This window comes from Megascapheus bottae, chromosome 24 (genome assembly GCF_031878675.1).
Source record: "Megascapheus bottae isolate mThoBot1 chromosome 24, mThoBot2.hap1, whole genome shotgun sequence".
NCBI lineage: Eukaryota > Metazoa > Chordata > Mammalia > Rodentia > Geomyidae > Megascapheus > Megascapheus bottae.
In genome coordinates this window covers 20,597,199-20,618,216 of record NC_143532.1, presented here as the reverse complement: position 1 = coordinate 20,618,216, position 21,018 = coordinate 20,597,199, and the positions used below count along the sequence as shown (strand labels likewise).

The 21,018-nt window shown below is 39.2% G+C and overlaps 1 protein-coding gene across 3 annotated transcripts in view; it reads right to left on the bottom strand.

The window, feature by feature from the left end:
- The window catches only part of Ces5a (carboxylesterase 5A), a 257,321-nt gene that overhangs the window by 17,052 nt on the left and 219,251 nt on the right, over positions 1–21,018 (bottom strand). For 2 of the 3 annotated variants that reach the window (XM_090357626.1, XM_090357627.1), the window contains 3 exons: positions 6,019–6,157; positions 4,317–4,450; positions 219–372 (listed from right to left, as the gene is read on the bottom strand). In XM_090357626.1, the coding sequence (XP_090213752.1) occupies positions 219–372; positions 4,317–4,450; positions 6,019–6,157 (427 nt within the window). Of the gene's footprint in view, positions 1–218; positions 373–4,316; positions 4,451–6,018; positions 6,158–8,275; positions 8,481–21,018 lie in introns of all 3 variants that reach the window. The other variant, XM_090357625.1, reaches the window with a different exon arrangement.

Here is a 21,018-nt window from a genome sequence, read left to right as displayed (position 1 = left end):
CACCACTCCTGGCTTTTCCTGTGTATGTGGTACTGAGGAATCAAACCCATGGCTTTGTGTGTGCTAGGCGAGCACTCTACCACTAGGCTACACTCCTAGCCCAGAAGAAGTTCTTATTTCTGCAAATCAAGGCACCAATCAAAAATGAGTGATTCACTATCCTCATTTTCATCATTTCACCAACCCAAAGTCATTCAAGTAACAAAGTAGGGACTCACAAGGCTAGAAGCACTAATGCCTCCTGCTGATCCTCCAGAGATGGTCACAGAGTTGGGGTTGCCACCAAAGAATTGGATGTTCTCCTGGACCCATGATAAGGCAGCCAGTTGATCTTTGAGAGCCCAGTTTCCTGAGCTATATTTGTCGGGTGTGCTGGAGGCAGAAAGCAAGTGAGAATTAATTCTTAGCTGCTGTCCATATCCTACAGCCCAGGGAGATCTCCATAGAGCTCAAAAGCAAGTGTCATCTGGGGAAAGAACAAGAATCTAAGTCCTAGAGGAGCTGGGGAAACTGGATTTAGTCTTCACCTTTGCTGGAATTTGGGTTTCTTGGAGAATCCATGAAATTTCTGTACCCCAGAAAAATTCATGCGCAATATTGTACATCAATGTTCAGGCCATTCCAAGACCACCCAAATCCAGGGATCTCAGGAGAACCCTGCTAGTGAAAGTCAGTCTGTGCCAGTTGAGTAAGGCTTTCCTGGGCATAGAGATCCCGATTCCAAATACAGAGTGGCATCACCCCATTTGTAAGGAAATGGAAAGATGGAAAACATCTTATTAAGTGAAGTAAGCCAGACCCAAAGGAACATAGACTCAATGGTTTCTCTCATTTGTAATAATTAGTACACCTCTAGGACTCTCCTAGCAGAGGATTATAATGGCTCAAAACATAGGTATATAAGGTCATATAGGATGAGATTAAATGAAAGGATCTCTAGGATATGGAAACAAGAGCTTTACCGTGTGTGATTGTTGTTCTTAATGTACTATGTTATTTTTCTTCTCTTTGTGGCCCTTTGGTTAATCTCATATTGTTACTGTATCTGATTTTGTTACCTGGTATATTGTATATTTGTTTATTTGAACTAGGAAAGGGAAGGGGAAAAACAAGATGATTGGGAGGGATGGGGGAAGGGAAATGGGGACAAGTACATGAGAAGGGGTATCAATGTGTGAGAAGTAAAGCACCCATTACCTGGCAAATGTATCTGTAACCCCTCTATATATTATGCTGACAATAAAAATTTTTGAAAAATTAAATTTAAAAAAATAGTCAGAAATTTCTAACCCTGTTCTAAGAGACTTATGGCTCATATCCCCATAATCTTTACCATTTGTAAACCAGGTGGCTTTAGGTTATTTCCTTTTGCCTCTCTGTGTCGTCTCTCCATCCTTCTCTGTCCTGCTTCCAAAAGGTTGACCTCTAAGGATTGCCTGGCTCAGGCTTTAGCTGTATTCCTTCAGCTGGAAACAAGAGGTTTATCTTTGTGGTTGCTGTTTTTTAATGTACTATGTGAAGTTATTTATTTCTCTTTTGTTGATTTCCCTATGGTTTATCCCCTGTTGTTACTACATCTGACTTTGCTACCTGGTATCTTGTATATACATTTATTTCTTTGTTTGAATTAGGAAAGGGAAAGGGAAAAACAAGATGATAGGACAAAGGTCAAAGAGTGAACCTATGTAAGAGCAATATTCACAAGACAATATGCTGGAAATGAACTTCACAATTTGGGAAGAGATGAGGGGAGGGAAAGTGGAAGAAAAACATGGAAAAGGGTAACATTATTCAAGAAGAAATATACTCACTACCTTATGAATGTAACTAATCCCTCTATACAATAATTTTTTAAACAGTGAAAAAAGGAAGTTACACATTTAGAATTCAATGAGTCTAGTCCTAGAATCCAGACCCCAATACTGCTGTCTTTGCAGAATTTCTATCAGTAAAATGAGTAAAGATACCATAAACCAAAGAAATGCCTAGATATCAATGCAACCAGGTGTGGTCGGTACATGCCTTTAATCCCAGCACTCATGGTGAGGAAGGTGGATCTCAAGTCCAAGGCAAGCTTGAGCTGCAAAGCAAGACCCTGTCTCAAAAAAACAACAGTAAAAGTCCATGTGGTGCATCCCCTATCCATAAATAATCCAATATCACATTATCTATCAGCTCCCCCAAACTGTCCCACCTCTTGAGTCCTTTCCTCTGTCCATGACCCATGACTGACTCTGAGTATATTTCTCACTCTCAGGCTTCTTTGAAGTCCTCCAATCCTACCTGCATTCCCTGATGAGTCCCACATTGGTCTCCATTCCTCCCTTATAGTCTAGAAGCAGTACACAATTTAGTAGTTAAGATCTCGGCGTCTAGCACCAAATTCATGGCATGGCCTCTTACCATCTGATTGTTTGGGGCCAATCATTTGCCCAACTTGGACTCCATGTCCTTTAGGTGGAAATGGGAATAAGAATAACAGTACCTTTGCCAGATGCTAGTGTAATTCTACCCTGTGATCCTAGCTAATCAGGAGGCTGAAATCTGAGGCTTGTGGTTTGAAGCCAGCCTGGGCAGGAAAGTCCATGAGACTCTTATCTCCAAAACACTACTCAGAAAAACCTGTAAGTGATGCTGTGGCTCAAGTGGTAGAGCACTAGCTTTGAGCCAAAGAAGCTCAGAGACAGCATCCAGGCCCTGAGTTCAAGCCCCAGGACAAGCAAAATAAGGAGGGAGAGAAGGAGGGAAGAGGAAGAGGAGGAAGAAGAAGGAGGAGGGGAAAGGGGAGGAGGAGGAAGACAGGACTGACAGGAAGATCGACCATGCCAGGCATAGAGTATTACATATGGGCTCTCTATCTTGGACATCCCTGATTCAGCCCTCATTCAGCTTCAGAGACAGCTTCTAAATAGGGCTTTCCTGAGTCCCTCAGTCTTAAAGGGCTAAAATCCAAACTTCATGGACAGTCTGGCATTCAAAGCCTTGCCTTTCAAATTCATCTCCTACAATACCCTCTTCTACTTAAGCTGAAACCAAGATGATTTTCAGAAATCTTTCTGCCAAAGAATTCTGTAGAATTCCAATGTATACTGCTGCTAAAAATGCAAGTGCCCTAGCCAGAGGATCCTGTTGTCCTGCCCTGTCTGCACAGAAAAAGCAAAGTCACCTCTTAGAGCTTCAGGCTCAAAGCCCATGAGCTGCTACATTCCCTTCCAGCCTTCCAGGCACTACTAAGGCAATAAATACCCTTTGCTGAACATGCTCTCTCCAAACCTCTCCTCCTAAACCCCACTATATTTTGTAAGGTGTAACTGCAATGCTACCCCTCTTAGGAAGCTTCCCATTTCCACACCCATTGTTTCTCACTTGTGGATGCTGGTGACAGAGATGTGTAACCCTGCATTGTCTTCCTTACTAGCTCACAAGCTCCTGAGGGTAGGATTTGGATGTGCTTCGTTGCTGCCTTCTCCATAGTAGAGGACAGCAGCCTCTGGAGTGACTGCCACCTTTCACTCTTCCATGCTGAAGGCAGGATCACAGAAATGGTGGGGAGACTTAGCCCTTTTTATTGACCTCCAGGAACCTGGATAACTTCTCTATGCCAGTCCTCCAGAATGATCTTCTTTGTCTATGAGCCATGGCCATGTAAAATGGAAACAACAGAACTTTCTTGTGTCACATTGAAGATGAGTTGAACTAACACATGGCAGGTACACGATAAGGTTCCTGGTTCACTGTGAGAGCCCAGTACTACCCAGTAGGAAAGGAAGCCAATGTTGTTGAGGGACTATTCTCTGGGGGAACATTTGGAGAGTCAGGTGAGGGGTAGAATAGACATGATCAACTGCTCACACAACCTGTCCCTTTTTCTTCCAGGCTGGGCTCCATTTCCCTGTCTCAGATGCTTTGGGATGCCGCCATGTATAGAGCTCTGCGTAATGGGCAGACATGAGGAGTTTCACTTCTAAATGGATCTCTTGTATAATCCCCTCTGCACTTTCTCCTTCTCCATCTGCTGGCCGAATGCCTGAGTGGAGCCCAAGAGAATCTACCTCACAACACAAGATAGGAGCCCTGACTGAATATACAGAAACATGCCTGTCCATCCATCAGGGATGTTCACATGGATTTCACTCGAATGAGAATTTCTTTTGTCATTGTTTGAAATCAGTAAGAATTAGAGTCATCTAGTATAGCTACTCAAATTACCTAATTAGAGCCCACTTTTTTCAACATCACCAAAGGCTCATTCATCTACAGGTTTGTGCACAGCTACCCTTGGGGTGTTAGGATGCCAATCACCTGAGGAAACTCACACAAAAAAGCCAAATATTCCAAGCCGGTACTGGATGATCACAACTAGTATGTCCTCGTAGGCAGCCAGGGCAGAACCTTCGTAGATAGATGCTGAGCCAGTCTGGAAGCCACCTCCTGGGATCCAAACCATGACCTGAGGAAGGGAAAGGAACACGCCAGTCAGGCCTGGCAACATCTATATCCTCCCTAGACAAGTCGGTATATTCTTTCTTTAGTGAAATATTCCATTCTAAGGGTCAGATGTTTTGTCTGTTGAAAAAGGGTCCAGGTTAAGTAAGCAGGTTATGATATCTAAGTAGATAGAGCTGAAGCTCAGCTCTGCCACTGGCTAGCTGAGTGACTTGAGGTTACTCAACCTCTCTAGAGGATCATTTTGCTTAGCTGTACTTTGTGAGGAACGAAAGAATCCCAGGAGGTTATCGTGAGATCTACTCAAAATTGTACATTGGAAACTCATACAACAGCGCTGGCTCATGCCAGTGTTAATTAAAGGTCATTGAGCCTGTAACTCACAAGAAGATGGAAATCATTGCAAGCTGTGGGTAAGAGCAGAAGCAGCTTACAATGTTTGAACGTAAGGCTTTATTCTACCTTCAGAGAGAAGGGAAAAATAAGAAATTGAAATGTGGAAACTCCTATCAGAAAAATTAGGACTAGAGAACATAGAATAGTAACAAATCCATTCCATTTTCTTAAATTCATTAGTAGAGACTGTAACCATTGGGGCAGGAACAGAAAGGAAAGCCATGGAGAAAAAAAGCAGAGCTGGACAAGGCACTGGCTTTGGTGCCAGGACCCAACCTGAAGCAAGTCCCATATGTACTCGCAGTACCTCATCTGACTCATTTGTGCCAGGTCCAGTAATCCATAAATGGTACAGCATTCTGTGCTGAGCATGAAGTAAATACTCAGTAGTGGTCATAACAGAACAGTGCAAGTCTCCCATTACAGAGGCACTGGAACAATGTGGCTAAAAATAGGTCATAGGATAAGATCCTACCACACTCTGCTCTATTTCACTGTGTGTGTGTGTGTGTGTGTGTGTGTGTGTGTGTGTGTGTGCGCGCGTGCATGTGTGTATGTATGTCCTTACTGAGGCTTGAACTTGGGGCCTGAGCACTGTCTCCAAGCTTTTGTGCTCAAAGCCAGAACTTTACCACTTGAGCTGCCATGCCACTTCTGGCATTTTGGTGATTAACTGGAGATAAGAGTTCAATGGGCATTCTTGCCTAAGCTGACTTTGATATCTTCAGATGTCAGCCTCCATCATAGTTAAGATTACAGATGAGAGCCACTGCATCTAGCTTTATTATACTTTTAAATGGAAAACTTTGTATTATTATTACTATCTTAGTTACATAAGAAAAGTCAGAAGACTCAATTTACCCTCTTTGAAAATTTAAAAACAAATCCAAGTTCTTTTAGCTATGTCTTTTCTGAAAGTTTAAAAACTACTCAACACTTAATGGAAAGAAAAAGCAAAATGAAACAACAAAAAAAAAGCAAAGGTCAATAAAAGATCCCTCAAGAACAAAGGTAGAGTGAAGACTACCATTATTTTCTTTAAAAAAGTTGTTGATGTACTCAGATGCCTATGTTACCCAATAAAGTATAGGTCTAGTTCCAGACACCTAGACACCCTTGCTGGATCCCATACTAAAGACCAGCTAGCAGAAGTCCATGTTCAGCAGGCTGTCTTACTGGGAGGTTGGAGCCATCGTTGGCATGGGCTGGTGCGTAGATGTTAAGGTACAGGCAGTCTTCTGATGTACTGAATTTGGGGTAGTGCACCTTGAGCATCGATTGATAGGAGCTAATCCATTCCAACCTCTGGGAGCACCTTAGAAAAAAGTAGAAAAAGACCATAGAATTGCTCTCAGCAAATATGCCTTGGATAGGCTAGCCTCCCAGCCCCCTTGTTGCCAAAACTAGCAAGCAAATAAACTATCAAACTATTATACTCTTTGATCTGATTCCTGAATAACGAAGCTACATTGTACAATAATTATATTATTAGCACCTCAGCACATTCTTAGTCTTCCATATACCCACCACAATATAGATGCACATAAAGATTTAAGATGGCTCAATGATTCTGCACATTGGAGGACAGGATACTGAGCTGAGTATGACATGATTCCCACCCACAGTTCCATTTTCTGCTCTCAGGGGACCAAAAGACCTCTTTAGACCTCTATAACAGGAATCAATTATATTAGATTTTCAAGGAGATTCTTGCATCCAGGCTTTGTTCAAGTTCCATGTGTCAGGACTGCTCTCTCCTCATATCTGCTAGCTTAAGTTTTTTCTTTGTTTATAGATTTTGTTCGAGTGTCACTTCCTTCAAGAAACCTTCTGAGATTTCTCCATCACAGTCCTCCTCTGCAAATATCTCCATAGTGTGTGTTACGTCTTAGAACTTGTTCTAGGCCTATCCATGATTGTTATTCTGAGTAGCTAATTGACTAAGATTTGATATTAGCCCCTAGCACAGAGCCTGACAGTGAGACTGAGACTGTATATGTGAACATTTCTACCATAATTAACTGCTTGATTAGTATCAGTTGTTTTCATGGCATACTAGAATACACACAGGCAATAGGAAACTATTGCAGTAATCTACCTCCCCTCAGCTATTTCTGCCTCCTGGGTCTCTCTGTGTGTTGTTTATTACAAATTCAGACTTTATTACTTTAACCAAAGCCATCATCAACCTTTCTCCAAAGCTGGGGGAGCCATTTAGGCTCTGGATTCTCCCTAGCTGCTTACCCGTGATGGCTTCCCTGATACCTTATATTTTATTGTCAGTTGTTACTTACAGGCACCTGGGTGAAAGTCATGACAATCTCCACCTTACAATGATCCGACTTAGGATTTTCAGTTTTATCAAGATGCAGAAGCAATATATTTATAGTACAAACTATACTTCAAATGTTGAATGTTGGTCTTTTACTCTAAGCTAGCATATGCAGACAGCTACTGATGTGTTGCTGAGCAGCAATGAGCTGGGGCTCCTGTTGTAGAGCTCCAGTAGGTTATATATAGTAACCACATCTTCAGCTGACCATGACATAAGTCCATTGTTACTGAAGAGAATGGTTAATACTGTGCACATCCTAGGGCCTAATGGAGAACTTATTATAGAGTTGGTTCTGGATGAATAGTAGTTGAAGAGGGAGTGAATCAATAAACCAGTTTTGCTTTTATCCTGAGTCCCTGGGTCACATGAGGCATATTCTGTGGCTTAGGGATTGTCTTAGCATGGAGATATTCCTTTCATGTAGGACCCTATGGCCGGGAATCCATGTGGTCCAACCTAAGGACTTCACTCAATTTTGAAATGCCAGAAGATTCTTGGGAATTTGCCTGTCTCATGCCATCCAGAAGTTTCATCTCACCCTGCCTCCATGAACTTGGTAACTGTTTGCCTCATCCTCCCATTATGAACATCTGTAGTGTGGGTGCAATGTTCCTCACCTCTTATGTCCCCTGTGTCAACACATGATCCACATCACCATTCCACAGGAATTTTGGAAGTTTCCACTGTGGACCAGGCATTGCATTAGATACAGTTTTGACTAAAGGAACTAAAAATCTCCCTTCTGTGGGTCTCCCTTCTAAAACCTAAACCAATCTGATGGTGGAAACTAAAGAACCCAATAGAGGACCAATGGAAACATCTGGACAGTGTCTTCAGGGAGCCCAGTGAAGTTCTTCCTAAACCTGGTTGGGGCTCGGGATCCCTAGAGAGCATTCAAATCAATTCTGATAGCTTTGGAGATTCTGATTCAGGAAGGTCAGGCCCCAGGAATTACATAAACACTTGCCTCTGTCTATGGCCTCTCCTCCTTGATATCCACCCCTCTTCTCTGTTGCCCCTGTCTGCATCATCTTTATTCTCCCTCAGTAATCTCCCACCCATTCTGGGAGCCACAGGCCACCTGTAGCCTGGTCTTACAATGGCGGGTAGGAGGTGGCATCCCTTATGTCATTCCAGGGCACTGCAGGCTGCGGGTTAGCAAATCTCAGAGGTCCAATAGGAGGTGCAGCAAAGGGGATCCCAAGGAACACATTGACAGACATAGGACTTCCCAGAACAGTGGTTTGCTGCCCTTGGACCCATCCCAGCTTTGTGTACCTCTGTGGCTCATCAGTGGCAATACCTGAAGAAACATATGAGAAGAATAAATCGCTGAGTGCAGAGACACAGGGAATCAGCCAGCTTCAAGCTCTTTTGGAGAGCACTCTTTTTCTACTCAAAAGCTAGGCAACATAAGTAGCCCTGTCTCTAATGCTAAATACACATCCTCTTGCCTTAGAAGTCACCACCACTATCAGAGCACTGACTAAAAAGACCACCACCAAGCCACAGAATTTAGGGAGAGAGCTCACTTTCTACAGGATTGACTTTCCAGCACTTCACTAAATTGTCTGCCCAGAGTTTTCAATATACTTGTCATTCCCACACACACCAGCATAACTACTAGTGGCTACTTAAACTTGCTGGCTGCTTAGTTTCCTAAAAATTAAATACACTTTTAAAATTAAACCTAGAGGAATCTTAAGCCATAATCTATAGAGTGGGTCTGATAAGTTAGGCAGGTGATTTTGATACATATAAAAATGAATATACATAAATGAAAAATATTTAAAATTCTCATGCGAGTGCCAACTGAAATCGGTTCGTGCACTTTCAGGAGAAGACAAGATATGCAAATGTCTCTGATTCTGCAAAAAATACAGTCTTGAGAAGGAAATTTCCCAAATTCGCCTAGAGCAGGACTCAGGTATTCTGATGACATTCAAAGGCCTCTCCCAGAGAGGCTACATATTCCTTTCTAGAGCTCCAGGGCCATTTTCTTGCAAGTGTATAAGCAACTTAAAGGCAGGTCCAGGTCTTTTGTACTCTACCTGCACCTGAGAAGGAGGTTCTGACCCACAGCTCTTGGCATCATGAGACATTTGAAACTTAAGGGTCTACACATCTCTCCATGGTCCTTAGAAACTAACAAGAAATAACTTCATTTCCACCTGGAAATCCTTCCTTTCCCCCCTTTCCTCCTGCCCCTCCACCACACCTTTTCAGGGCCCCAGTCTCCCATTGAGCATCTCACCCCTGATGATAGCTGCAAGCATCCACATGGCCCAGATTAGAGCCTGGCCTTGGGGCCCCCAATCCCCGGTCATCTGGCTGACCTGCCTGAACATCCACAGATGATGCCTTTTTCAGGGATAAGAAAGAGCTTCCTGTCAGAAGACAAATGCTGAGCTACAGGCACAGATTGGCAGAATAGCATCAGATCAAGATTTTCAGAGATATTCACCAAGCAAGATTTTCCTGTTCTCATTTACATAAGAAGCAGCTGATGATTAACTCTTGTAGTGGAAAAGATAGTTTTGTAGACTGGGTTCATAGAATGGCAAAAGGCAAAAGGATATTTCAGATCAAGCCATAGATCTCAAGCTCAGATGCCTTCAGGACCAGGAAGATAACAAATCCATAGTGAATGAAGTTGGCTACCAGGGAAGAATAGGAAGTGACAGGGACTAATGCAGGCTTTGTCCAAGGGGACAGTGAGGTCCCAACTGCAGTAACTTTTGTCCTAGGACTGTGCAGATAGGTCAGTTCAAATCCTTTGAGAGCTCTTCACTTTTATATGTGGCTTCATTTTTTTTAAGTATTACATGAAGACAACATAACTTTTCTACTGTCTATGTCCTAGACCAATTTTCATTTAGATGCAGACTCCCCAACGTAAATGGTAGGAAATAAGCCCAAGGAGAGGAAGCTATGGTAGGTGGCTCCATGGATATTGGTCCTTGGTATTCTGGATGCACCTCAAGGCTCTATCTATGCTCAAGGAAAGAACTCACAGGTTCCAGGAAATCCTAGGCAGGATAGTCAACACTGGTCCCCAGTGGGCTCCATGCTCCATTCATTAAGAGACTAACAGTGGGGGCCTTCCAAATGTCTGGAACTGAACTGCCAGAGTCAGAATCATCTGGTCTACTTATTGAGAAGGCAGCCTCTGCGCTATCCCCTTGAGAAACAGACTCTGGAATTTAGCAACAGTCGTACTTGGCTTACGAATAATGAATTGTCTTCCTGGAGAACTTTTCAAAATAGTTACCACATGGAAGATCACAGACAGAGCCACCAGCTGTATTTATTATGTGTCCACTGAATACAGAACTCTACAAGTAGGCACCTTCCTTGATCACAAAGCCAGGAGCTGGGGGCACTTGGCACAATTGCAGGTATTCATAGGACTGTGCATATTGGAAGTCCTTCAGCAAATAATCTCGTTTTCCCCCAATTCAGCTCCATTTCTGATACACTGCTGATGTGCCATAAGTTATAGAAACAGAACTTTATGGAATCTTACATGAGAGTCAGGTTCTTATTTCAGCAAAAATAACTTTTGTCAAGGCTATGGCTATGGCTCAAGTAGAGCAAGTTATACCTAACAAACTTGAAGTCTGGAGTTCAAATCCCGGTACCACAAAAAGAAAAAGGAAAAGAAAAATCACTTCTGTCTTAAGGTAAGCTTTATAAAAAGTCTCTCAAACTGTCCCTGAAATCCAGTGACTAAGAATAGACAGTAGGCCTTATGTAGAATTATTGTTATGATCATTAAAATGGACCAGGGCAAAATAAGAAGGGTTGCTCATATTATATGTCTAAATGCTCAAAATGCTCACCTTTGAGGTGGCCATGTGTCTTTGTATGTGAATAGATGAGTGGGAATTTCAAAAATTCTAGCTTATCTGTTGGAGTTTACTTGTTTAGGTTTAGCACTGAACTCAAACATATCTTTTGAATCTTTGTAAGCATGTTGGGATTCTGTGTAATATCTCAATGCAAACATGTGCCATACTAAAATCCAGCTCCCCTTTATAGCTTTTCAGACATCAGAGTACTTAGCTCCCATCCTGGCCACATAGCAGGTGATTAATAGCGTTTGCTACAATGTGATTTAAGTCTTGACAATGAACCTGTTACAGTGGTAACTGGTAACTGACAGCACAGTCACAGAAATGGAATGCCTTGAGAGAACAAGTACCCAGGGGGCAATGCTTTGCATCTGTTTCCTAAACTTAATGCGATTATTTCTATTGTGTAGATGAAGCAAAGGTGGATTTGTAAGAAAGGCTGATTTTTCCAACATCACAAGGCTGAGAGGACATAAAACGAAGAACTGAACCCAGTTTTCCTACTTCCAGGCTCTAGAGGAAAGAATAAGAAATGATAGGCAGGGCCGGGAGTTTGGCCTAGTGGTTAAAGTGCTTGCCTAGCATGCATGAAGACCCGGGTTCGATTCCTCGGCACCACATACATAGAAAAAAGCTGGAAGTGGTGCTAAGGCTCAAGTGGTAGCGCTCTAGCCTTGAGAAAGTCCAAGGACAGTGCTCAGGCCCTGAGTTCAAGCCCAGGACTGGCCAAAAAAAAAAAAAAAAGAAAGAAATGATAGGCAATAGGAATAGTAGGAAAGATGAACTGGCTTTTGTGGTTCTTGGCCATAAAAATATATCAACTAATCTTTTTTTAGACTCAAACTTATTTTAAAATTTGTATCAAGTATTATATTGCCTTTAAAAAGTTCTACAGAGGAGGTTCATTCTAACATGTCCTTTTACATATCTGATGTATTTTGATTAATGCTACACCTTTCATCAATCTATCCCAACTCCACCCATCCCCTGAAGCTTCCTAGAGCCATTCTCACATACACACATTGAGTAGTATGACTGTACTTCCCACCATTCCTCTCACCATTCGTCTGTCCCCTCCTCTCAAGTCCTATCTCCCTCCATCAAGACATATTTCAGCTTCTTGGTCATCGTTGTGTTAAACTGCCATTTGATTGTTCAAATGGGTTACACCATGGACGTCCATCAGTTTGGTTGTGTATTTATGCATATAACCCTACATACATTTGCATATAATGTTTATGTTTTAGATATAACTCCCACATATATGAGCAAATGTATCCTTTGTCTATCTGAGCCTGACAGCATAACTTTTCCAAGTCTGTCTATTTCCCTGCAAATGACATAAGAAATATACATGAATAAAATTCATATGTGTATATGTATATATACATCACATTTTCCAGTTACAAGATATATGAACTGTTTTCATAACTCAGCTATGGTGAACAATGCAGCAATGAATGTGGGTATACAGATGACTTTAATTTATCCAACCAAAAAACTAGAATAAATGCCCAAGAATTTTATTCTTGAATCATAGGGTGCTTCCATTTTTAGACTCTTGAGGAATCTCCTTCCATAGTGTTTGCACTAATTTATATTCTCACCAACAGTATTCTATGGTTCCTTTTTCCCAGTATCCTCACTATTATTTGTTGATGTTTGTATTCTTGACACAGCCATTCTAAATGGAATGAGATACAATCTCAGGGTTGTTTTTTTAATCGATTTATCTTTAAACGAACTGAGTGACAACACCTTTTTGGACCTTGATGTTCCCATCAGTAGCACACCAGTAGCCTGGATGACCCTTGAGAGACACAGCTCTATGATCAGATCTCCCTGTTTTCTCAAATTGTTCTATTGAAACCCTGAGGGTGAAAACTAAGATGAGACATAAGATCTCAGACTAAGACTTAACTCAAGCATTCAACAATATACCCTGGCAGGAGACAGAAAATATCAAAGCCTACTTTTGGTTTCTCCTAAGTAGACGTTAAAGAAAATTTGAATGCATAAAAATAATGAGAGCTAGCTTAGGGTAGGAACTCATCTAGAAGTAAACAAAACAAAGAAAGGATACTCTGGTGATAGATACAGATCAGATACAACAACTGTCTTGCCCTACTTGTTCCTGGCATAAGAAGCCATGCAATTTCCTTCTTTCAATCTGTCTCTTCAAACCTATCTCACATTCATGTGGAAGTCAAAGACTTTGACTTGGCTTTCAATTTTTTCTTATCTGACTTCATTCCTCCGCATTCCAAACCAATATTTGGAATCCCCACTAGTGCATTCATACCCAACTCTCCATCGCCATCATTACAACACCACACTGCGTTCATCTCTATGTTCTTATCATCCCACCTTCCTCTTTTTCACCCCATTACTGTATCTGCCACTGTCACCACTACTGCCATCTCTATAGCCCCTTCAAGATCCTCAAAACTCTATCCTTTGTAACTCTATCACCAGGTCTTCTTTCTTATGGGTTGGTTTGGCTCAGCATTTGTCAGTGTTTCAAAAAAAAATAAGGCTTTGTTTTGTAGGTTCTTTGTATTTTCTTTTAGTCTCCATTTCATTCATTTATAGTCTAGTCTTTATTATTTCTTCCCATCTACTGGTTTTGAGTTTGGCTTGGTTTGTATTTTGTAAGAGCTTGAAGAATATCATTAGGTTATTTATTTGAATGCCCTCTGATTTTTTTATTGAAGGTATTCATATCTATAATATTGCCTTTTAACACTGCTATTATTGTCTCAGATATTCTGCTAATTTCTGTTTTCATTTTCATTCAAGTCTTGGAATTTTTCTCCCTTCTCTTATTTCTTGATGACCCCTGATCATCCCATAGAGTGTAGTTTCATTACCATGTGCTTGAATAAATATTTTCTGTAGTTTCTTTTGCTGTCTGTTAAATCCATGTGATCTACAATGTCATCTTATTCTCGGTTTTTTTTTCTTTTAAGCTAGATGATCTATCTGTTGACCTCAGTCTAATTTGCTAACACGTGATTCCATGTGACCTCACCTTGGCAAAGGAGGGGATAATACTGTTTGACAAGAAATACAATAATTACTATGTAACTGTAACCTCTCTGTATATCACCTTTATAATAAAAAGGGTTTTATTTTAAGAATCAGTCAATAAGCAGATGGCCATAAGATCCAATGACCCCAGCATGTGTTATAGCAACTGGAAGGAGTCAACTTAATAGACAAATAGGGTGGTCTATTAAAATATCAGCTAAGGTGTCAACTTAGGAGAAACATCTTGCAGAATTGTAATGTCATACATGACATTAGCAGGGGACATGATAGTCCCTGCTAATCCACAGGAGATATGGTCTAAGACTTCAGTGGATGCCTAAACCATAGATAGTATTGAACATTGCATATACTGCTTTTTCTACATATACACACTTATACTAAAGTTTAATTGTGATTTTTTGCATAATAAATAAACCATGATAACCAGTAATGAATATATTCAAGAAATATTACTTAACACATACATATTTTATTCTGGAATTTTCCAAGTTATGTTTCAGACTTTGATTGACTATAGATAACTAAAACCATGGGGAAAAAAGGATCTTAAATAAGGAGATACTGTTCTAAATGTTCTACAATGTCTGAAATATGGTGCTGTACCCCAACAGCTAAAAGAATCCAATAAGATAAGCAGAGGTAGAAAAAAAATATTGGCCCTTGCCACATCACACCCAGTGACTCACTTGCAGAATTTGTGCTTCATGTTCGTAAGGCTCTGGGAAATATTGGGGCCTGTTGTCTAGGAATAGGGAGATATGTCTACAAGTCACCACAGCTGAGCACTTGACAGAGCAAAAGATTCCACTGAACTTGAAACTAAAACTATTGTGTAACTACTTTAAGATCCAGGAGCTGTCAGAAAGCCCTTCCACCAGGCATAGGATCAGAGTGACACTCATAAAAAAAAAAACCAAAGAACTTCATCTGGTAGTGGTATAAACTACTACAGAAATCTTGCAATCATCCAAGAACAGCATGCCCCTATACATTCCATTACACCTACAAGGGATAAAAGTTATAGAAATGTAAAGGAGAAAAAAAGCTTCCAATGGTAACCAAGACAGCCAAGAAAACACCTGAACTTATTGATTAGAAGAAGAAAATTGGATCATCTAATCCCAAATGTCAAAGAACATTCAAGCATTTTTGAGACACTATACTGCTCTTACATACGTGTGAATTAAACAATTATTTTATGTATGTATTTATTTATTTATTTATTTATTTATGGAACTTAAGGAGGTAAATGTGGAACAGAATACTGGAGTAGTTGGCATTGTGTTAGAATGGTGTTTAAAGATCAATTACTGTCAATCTTGCAGAAACTACTTCAGAGACTAAAACAAATGAATACTTTCCAACTTCTTTAATGGACCTTACATTATTTTCATTCCAAAACCTACCAAGGATCTGAGAAAAAAATTAAATATGGATATCTCTTCTGAACACATGTCAAATCATCCTTTGAATGTTAGCAATTCAAACCCAGTGGTATCATGTTTTTCCTCATATGTGCATGTTAAATCTACAATATAAATATATATGTAAACCCATATAATGTCTTATGCATGTTTGTCTGTATGTGTGTATTGTGTGGCCAATCTGACTGAAGTACGGTGTAAGCATGTGTGAGACACCTCGATTAAATTCCTTTGACCAATTAGCATATACTTTTACAAAAAAGAACTGCAAGGAGTTGAAATATTTCTTGTCTGGGTTATAAACATTGGTGGAAGACAAACAGACACATGGAAAGGGAGAAAGAGATTGAACATACAGAGAATACTTCTTATTCATATGTGAAAATAGAACAAGGGAAGTTGATGAACCTGGTTTGAGAAGTGGAAGGGTTGAAGAAGGAAGAATGATAGAAAGGTGACTGTGATTAAGAAATATTGCATATAGAAATTAACTTGTTAAAATGAAAATTCCTTGTGCAACCAATAGATGTCAACCAATAAATGAACATTATAGATACTTATTATTACAATCTACCTTGCTGCAGGAGTGGTACCACTAATTATATTTATAATGTAAGGAGAGTATATCTCAGAAAAAATAAAATAAATAAGTATATATACGTATACACACATGTGCATATGAGCACAGGCACACACACACATACACATACACACACCCACACACACTCACACATACACACACACATATATCCTTCCTGAGGGAATATTGGTTACCCTATATCTGGTTCTCATTATATACAAATAATTTAAGAATTATTAAAATACAAATTGTGCTAGGTAAATGTGATTAATAAAATCCCAACAAAAAAGATGAGTAGAGGTCTTGGCATATATATATATTTTTTTACTTTAGTATGATATACACTTTTCATTTAAAACATTTCATTTTGTCATTTATGTTGAGATATGCATGTATTCCCTGCTAAAGAAAGCATTTTTTCCAAAAGTTTATAAATAGTTGATTTCAATAAAACATGTATAGACATGGATATATGATATACAGATATATAATATCTGATTATTATGTTATAAATAATGGAATTACCTTTTATTTCTTGAAATAAATTTCAATTATAAGACCTTTTTTTTTTAATCCAGTGATATGTAAAAGCACAACTGAGGCTTATTCCTGGTGTTACCCAACTCCAGGCTATTTGCTTCTTGGACGCCAATACTTGGGAGAGTTGTTAGGAAGGAAATCTTTCCAAGGACCAGACCTGGAAGATGTAGGAGATAGCTATCATATCCCAAAAGGACTACCTTAGGGAAATTAAGGCACCAAAAGGCTCTCATAGTGAGGTAAAAGAAGGGCAGAGGCCAATGAATAGAAAGATTTTGTGCTAAGCAATAAATCCAGGTTCAATAACCATCTCCACCATTTACAGGATATTATTTTCTATCCTACCAGAATTCCCTTGCAATAATAATTGTCCTTATAAGAATTATTTTTAGAGAAATTTATTATTTCTCTAAAAGTAAAACATTATTCCATTCTTGATTAAAGAATAATATCAGCAGGTCTTAGATCCGTATTTTGTTACTATCTGAAGACCATCAGAGGTCCTGGGTCTGTAATCTAGAGAAAAGTTACTAATTGGTAAGGTTTTATAGCTCGTGTCTTTATAGGAATAACTAACCTGCATTAAAGTAAGATACCAAAAGCATCTTCCTACTAGAGAATAGGGGTAATTGCAAAAGCACCAGTGTTCCAAGTGGCTTTATTTAGAGGCATTGTCTATAAGCAAGAGGGAGATTAATAATATATTCCTCAGCTGTGTGACTTGTAAATTTTTTTTGCTTTTATGCCAGGTACCAGTGGCTCACACCTGCAATCCTAGCTACTCAGGAGGCTAAGATCTGAGGCTCAAAGCCAGCCTGTCCAGAAAGTTTGTAAGACTCTTAACTACAAAAACCACCAATAAACTGGAAGTGGCACTGTGGTTCAAAGATGTAGAGTGCTAGCCTTGAGCTGAAGAGTTCAGGTACAGTGCCCTGGCCCACAGTTCAAGCAACATGACTGACCAAAAAAAACAAAAAAAAAAAAACCAATGTGATTTTTTTTTTAAGTCACCTAGAAGCAAGTGAAACTGCAGTTAATTTAGATTTCTCTGGGTTTCACTGGTATGCAGGCTTTATTTTTAGTATTTAAAAATAAAATCAGTGTCATTTACCATACTATAAAATAGCCTATCAAAAATGTAAGCAGTCTTAATTTTGACATTTCTAAGATTGAGGAAAAGAAAAATCCTGTTTTTGAAATATAATGCTTCTAAAAGCATTCATGGAGTCTTTCTTCCTGTTACGACATAGCAGATAGTTGTCACACCTGCTGCAACAAGAAGTGAGCATGGATAAACTTACAAAATTATATTTTTTTCCTTAAAACCATCAAAGAACTGTGATTCCAGTGAAGCCTGATTAACCTGAACCCTACAGAGGAAACCAGCTGTTCCTGTGTGAGTACAGATGAACAGAGATAAGGACAGTTCTATCTTTAGGAGACACGGCCAAGTCAGAGTCACAAATGGATAAAACACTGAGTCTACCAACACAGGCAGGTTTTCAGGGAAAAATGACAAATCATCTCAGCTTCTAACGCCAAACATGATTTAGCCCAGCCTAGGAGAGATTGGAAAAATGTCAAACACAGATTCTTTTCTCCCTGACTGCCAATTCTCTTCCAAGGGAATTTTGCTGAGTAAGCGGGGACACTGCAATGCTAAGAAAATGCTGGAGAATGTAGAAGTCTCATGGATACCCAGGGCTACATATCAAAGCCCCACCAAACAGGGTCCTGAAGTCCAGCCTCCAGGAATTTTAAATAAGAACCTCAAGGACTCATCCCCCACTCAGATCAATTTCTTTTTATTTTTCTCTTGTTTGCCTTTCTTAGAGTTCATTTTATAAATTATTTTTTATAAAATATTATTTTACATGACCATATGAACATAGATATTGAGCTTCTGTGACCCACTCCTACATATATCCTCCTTTGATCTCACTGTAAGATCAATGTTTCTTTCTTATTTAAAAAAATGTTTAGAGGGCCAGGAATTTGGCCTAGTGGTAGATTGCTTGCCTAGCATGCATGAAAACCCTGGTTCAATTCCTTTTTCTACATACATAGAAAAAGCTCGAAGTGGTATTGTGGCTCAAATGGTAGAGCTCTAGCCTTGAGAAAAGTCCAAGGATAGTGCTCAGGCCCTGAGTTCAAGCCCCGCAACTAGTTTTAAAAAAATGTTTAGATAACATGCTCCCATTTACATCTTTTTGACTCAACTCAATCTTCAATAAACTTGACAAGATCAACCCTATTTACAATATCAGGTAAAAAGTAGGAAAAAAATACAGGAACCAGGAAGAAAAAAATATATATGTCCTATAACCAAAGTACAAGTAAGGTCAATAGAAGAAAATCCCATGAATGACAAAAATGTAGATAAAAACTTTAGATAAGAACTTTAAAAGTACAAAAAAAAACCTTGAAAAGTACTGTTATCAGCACTTAGATGAATTTAGATGGTAAATCACTGAAAACATAAAGAATTTTAGAAGCAAAAAAAAAAACCTATCTGAAACCAAATTAAAATTCTTTTATTTTCTCTTTTCTCTCTCTCTCTCTTTCTTCCTTTCTTTCTTTCTCTCTTTATTTTTGTCATCAGTCATTGGGCTTGAATTCTGGGCCTGGGTTCTGTCCCTGAGCTCTTCAGCTCAAGGCTACTGACCTACCCCTTGAACCACAGTGCCACACCCCCAAATGAAAATTCTAGAGCAGAAAATAGAATAATTGAAATAAAGAATTGGCTGAATGAGATTAATACTAAGTAAAGTACATTAAGCTGAAGAAAAGTATTAGAAAAAAAGGAATAATCCCAATTACTATACCTAAAGCACAAGGAAAACAAAAGAAGGGAAACAAAAGAATTAGTGTATAAGGCACAGTACATAATGGTATGCATATGTTTGTACATAACAAACATATTACAGTCTGGAAGAAGCCAGATCTACTGAGGCACGATGGTAATCCCAGCACTTGAAGGCAGAGCAAGAGGATCACAAGTTTGAGGTTACCTCACACTACAGAGTGAAGAATTCTGGCTGGATATTATTTACCATAGCTGAGATATGGAACCAACCCAGATGTCACTCAGTAAATGAATAGATTAAGAAATTTGCTATTTTTATGCAATGGAATCCCTCGGTGCCATCAGAAAAAAAAATGGCATCACCCCATTTGTTAGGAAACAGAAGATTTGGGAAAAAAAATCATATTAAGCGAAATAAACTAGACCCAAAGAAACATACACTTCATGGTTTCTCTCATTTGTAATAATTAGTATAAGTCTAGGATATTCTAGCCCAGGATCACAATAGCTCAATAGCTATGTCCATATAACCATATAGAAGGATGCTAAGTGAAATGAACTCCAGGATATGGAAACAAGAGGTTTAGCTTTGTGGTTGTTGCTTTTAATGTACTAGGTGAAGTTGTTTTTTCTCTTTTTTTCCCCTTTATGGAACTGTAACCCCTCTATACATCATCCTGACAATAATTTAAAAAACTGGCTGGAAAAGTAAACCACTAGCACAACAATATTCATTGCATCACTATTTACCATAGCAAAGATATGGAACCAACCTAGATGTCCTTCAGTTGATGAATGGATCAACAAGATGTTGTATTTGTATACAATGGAATTCTATGCTGCTGTCAGAAAGAACAACATCGCCCCATTTGTTAGGAAATGGAAAGACTGAGAAAAAATCATATTAAGTGAAGTAAGCCAGACTCAAAGGAACTTAGGCTCAATGGTTTCCCTCATTTGTCATAATCAGTAGAAACCTTGGGCTCTCCTAGCAGAGATTTGCAATAGAGCAAAACCTTGATACAAAAGGCCATACAGTATGACGCTAAATGAAAGGATCTCTAGGATATAGAAACATAAGCCATATAATGAATGATTGTTGTCCTTAAGGTACTATGTTATCTCTCATCTCTTTTGCTGTTCCTTGGTTATCTCATATTGTTACAGTATCTCACTTTGTTACCTGATATATCGGATATATTTGTATATGGTTATTTGAAATTGGATAGGGAAGGGGGGGAAAACAAGATGAGGGGTGGGGGTGGGAGAAAGGAAATGGGGACCAAGACAGGTGGAAGAGTATCAATGTATGTGAATTAATGCACCTTCTGTCTGGCAAATATCATGTAATCCTTCTATTAATTACAATAAAAAATATATGAAAAAAGTAATAAAATACATCCTTTCATACATCTAAGAATCTCAATAAATGCTACAGCAAATATATGTAAGGAAAAATGCTACATCCTAGTACATAATAGACAATTTTTGAAAGCTATAGCTAAATATATATCTATAAATCTATATATTCTATATAAATGTATTATATAAATATATTTATTTGAGTGATAGATAGATGAATACAG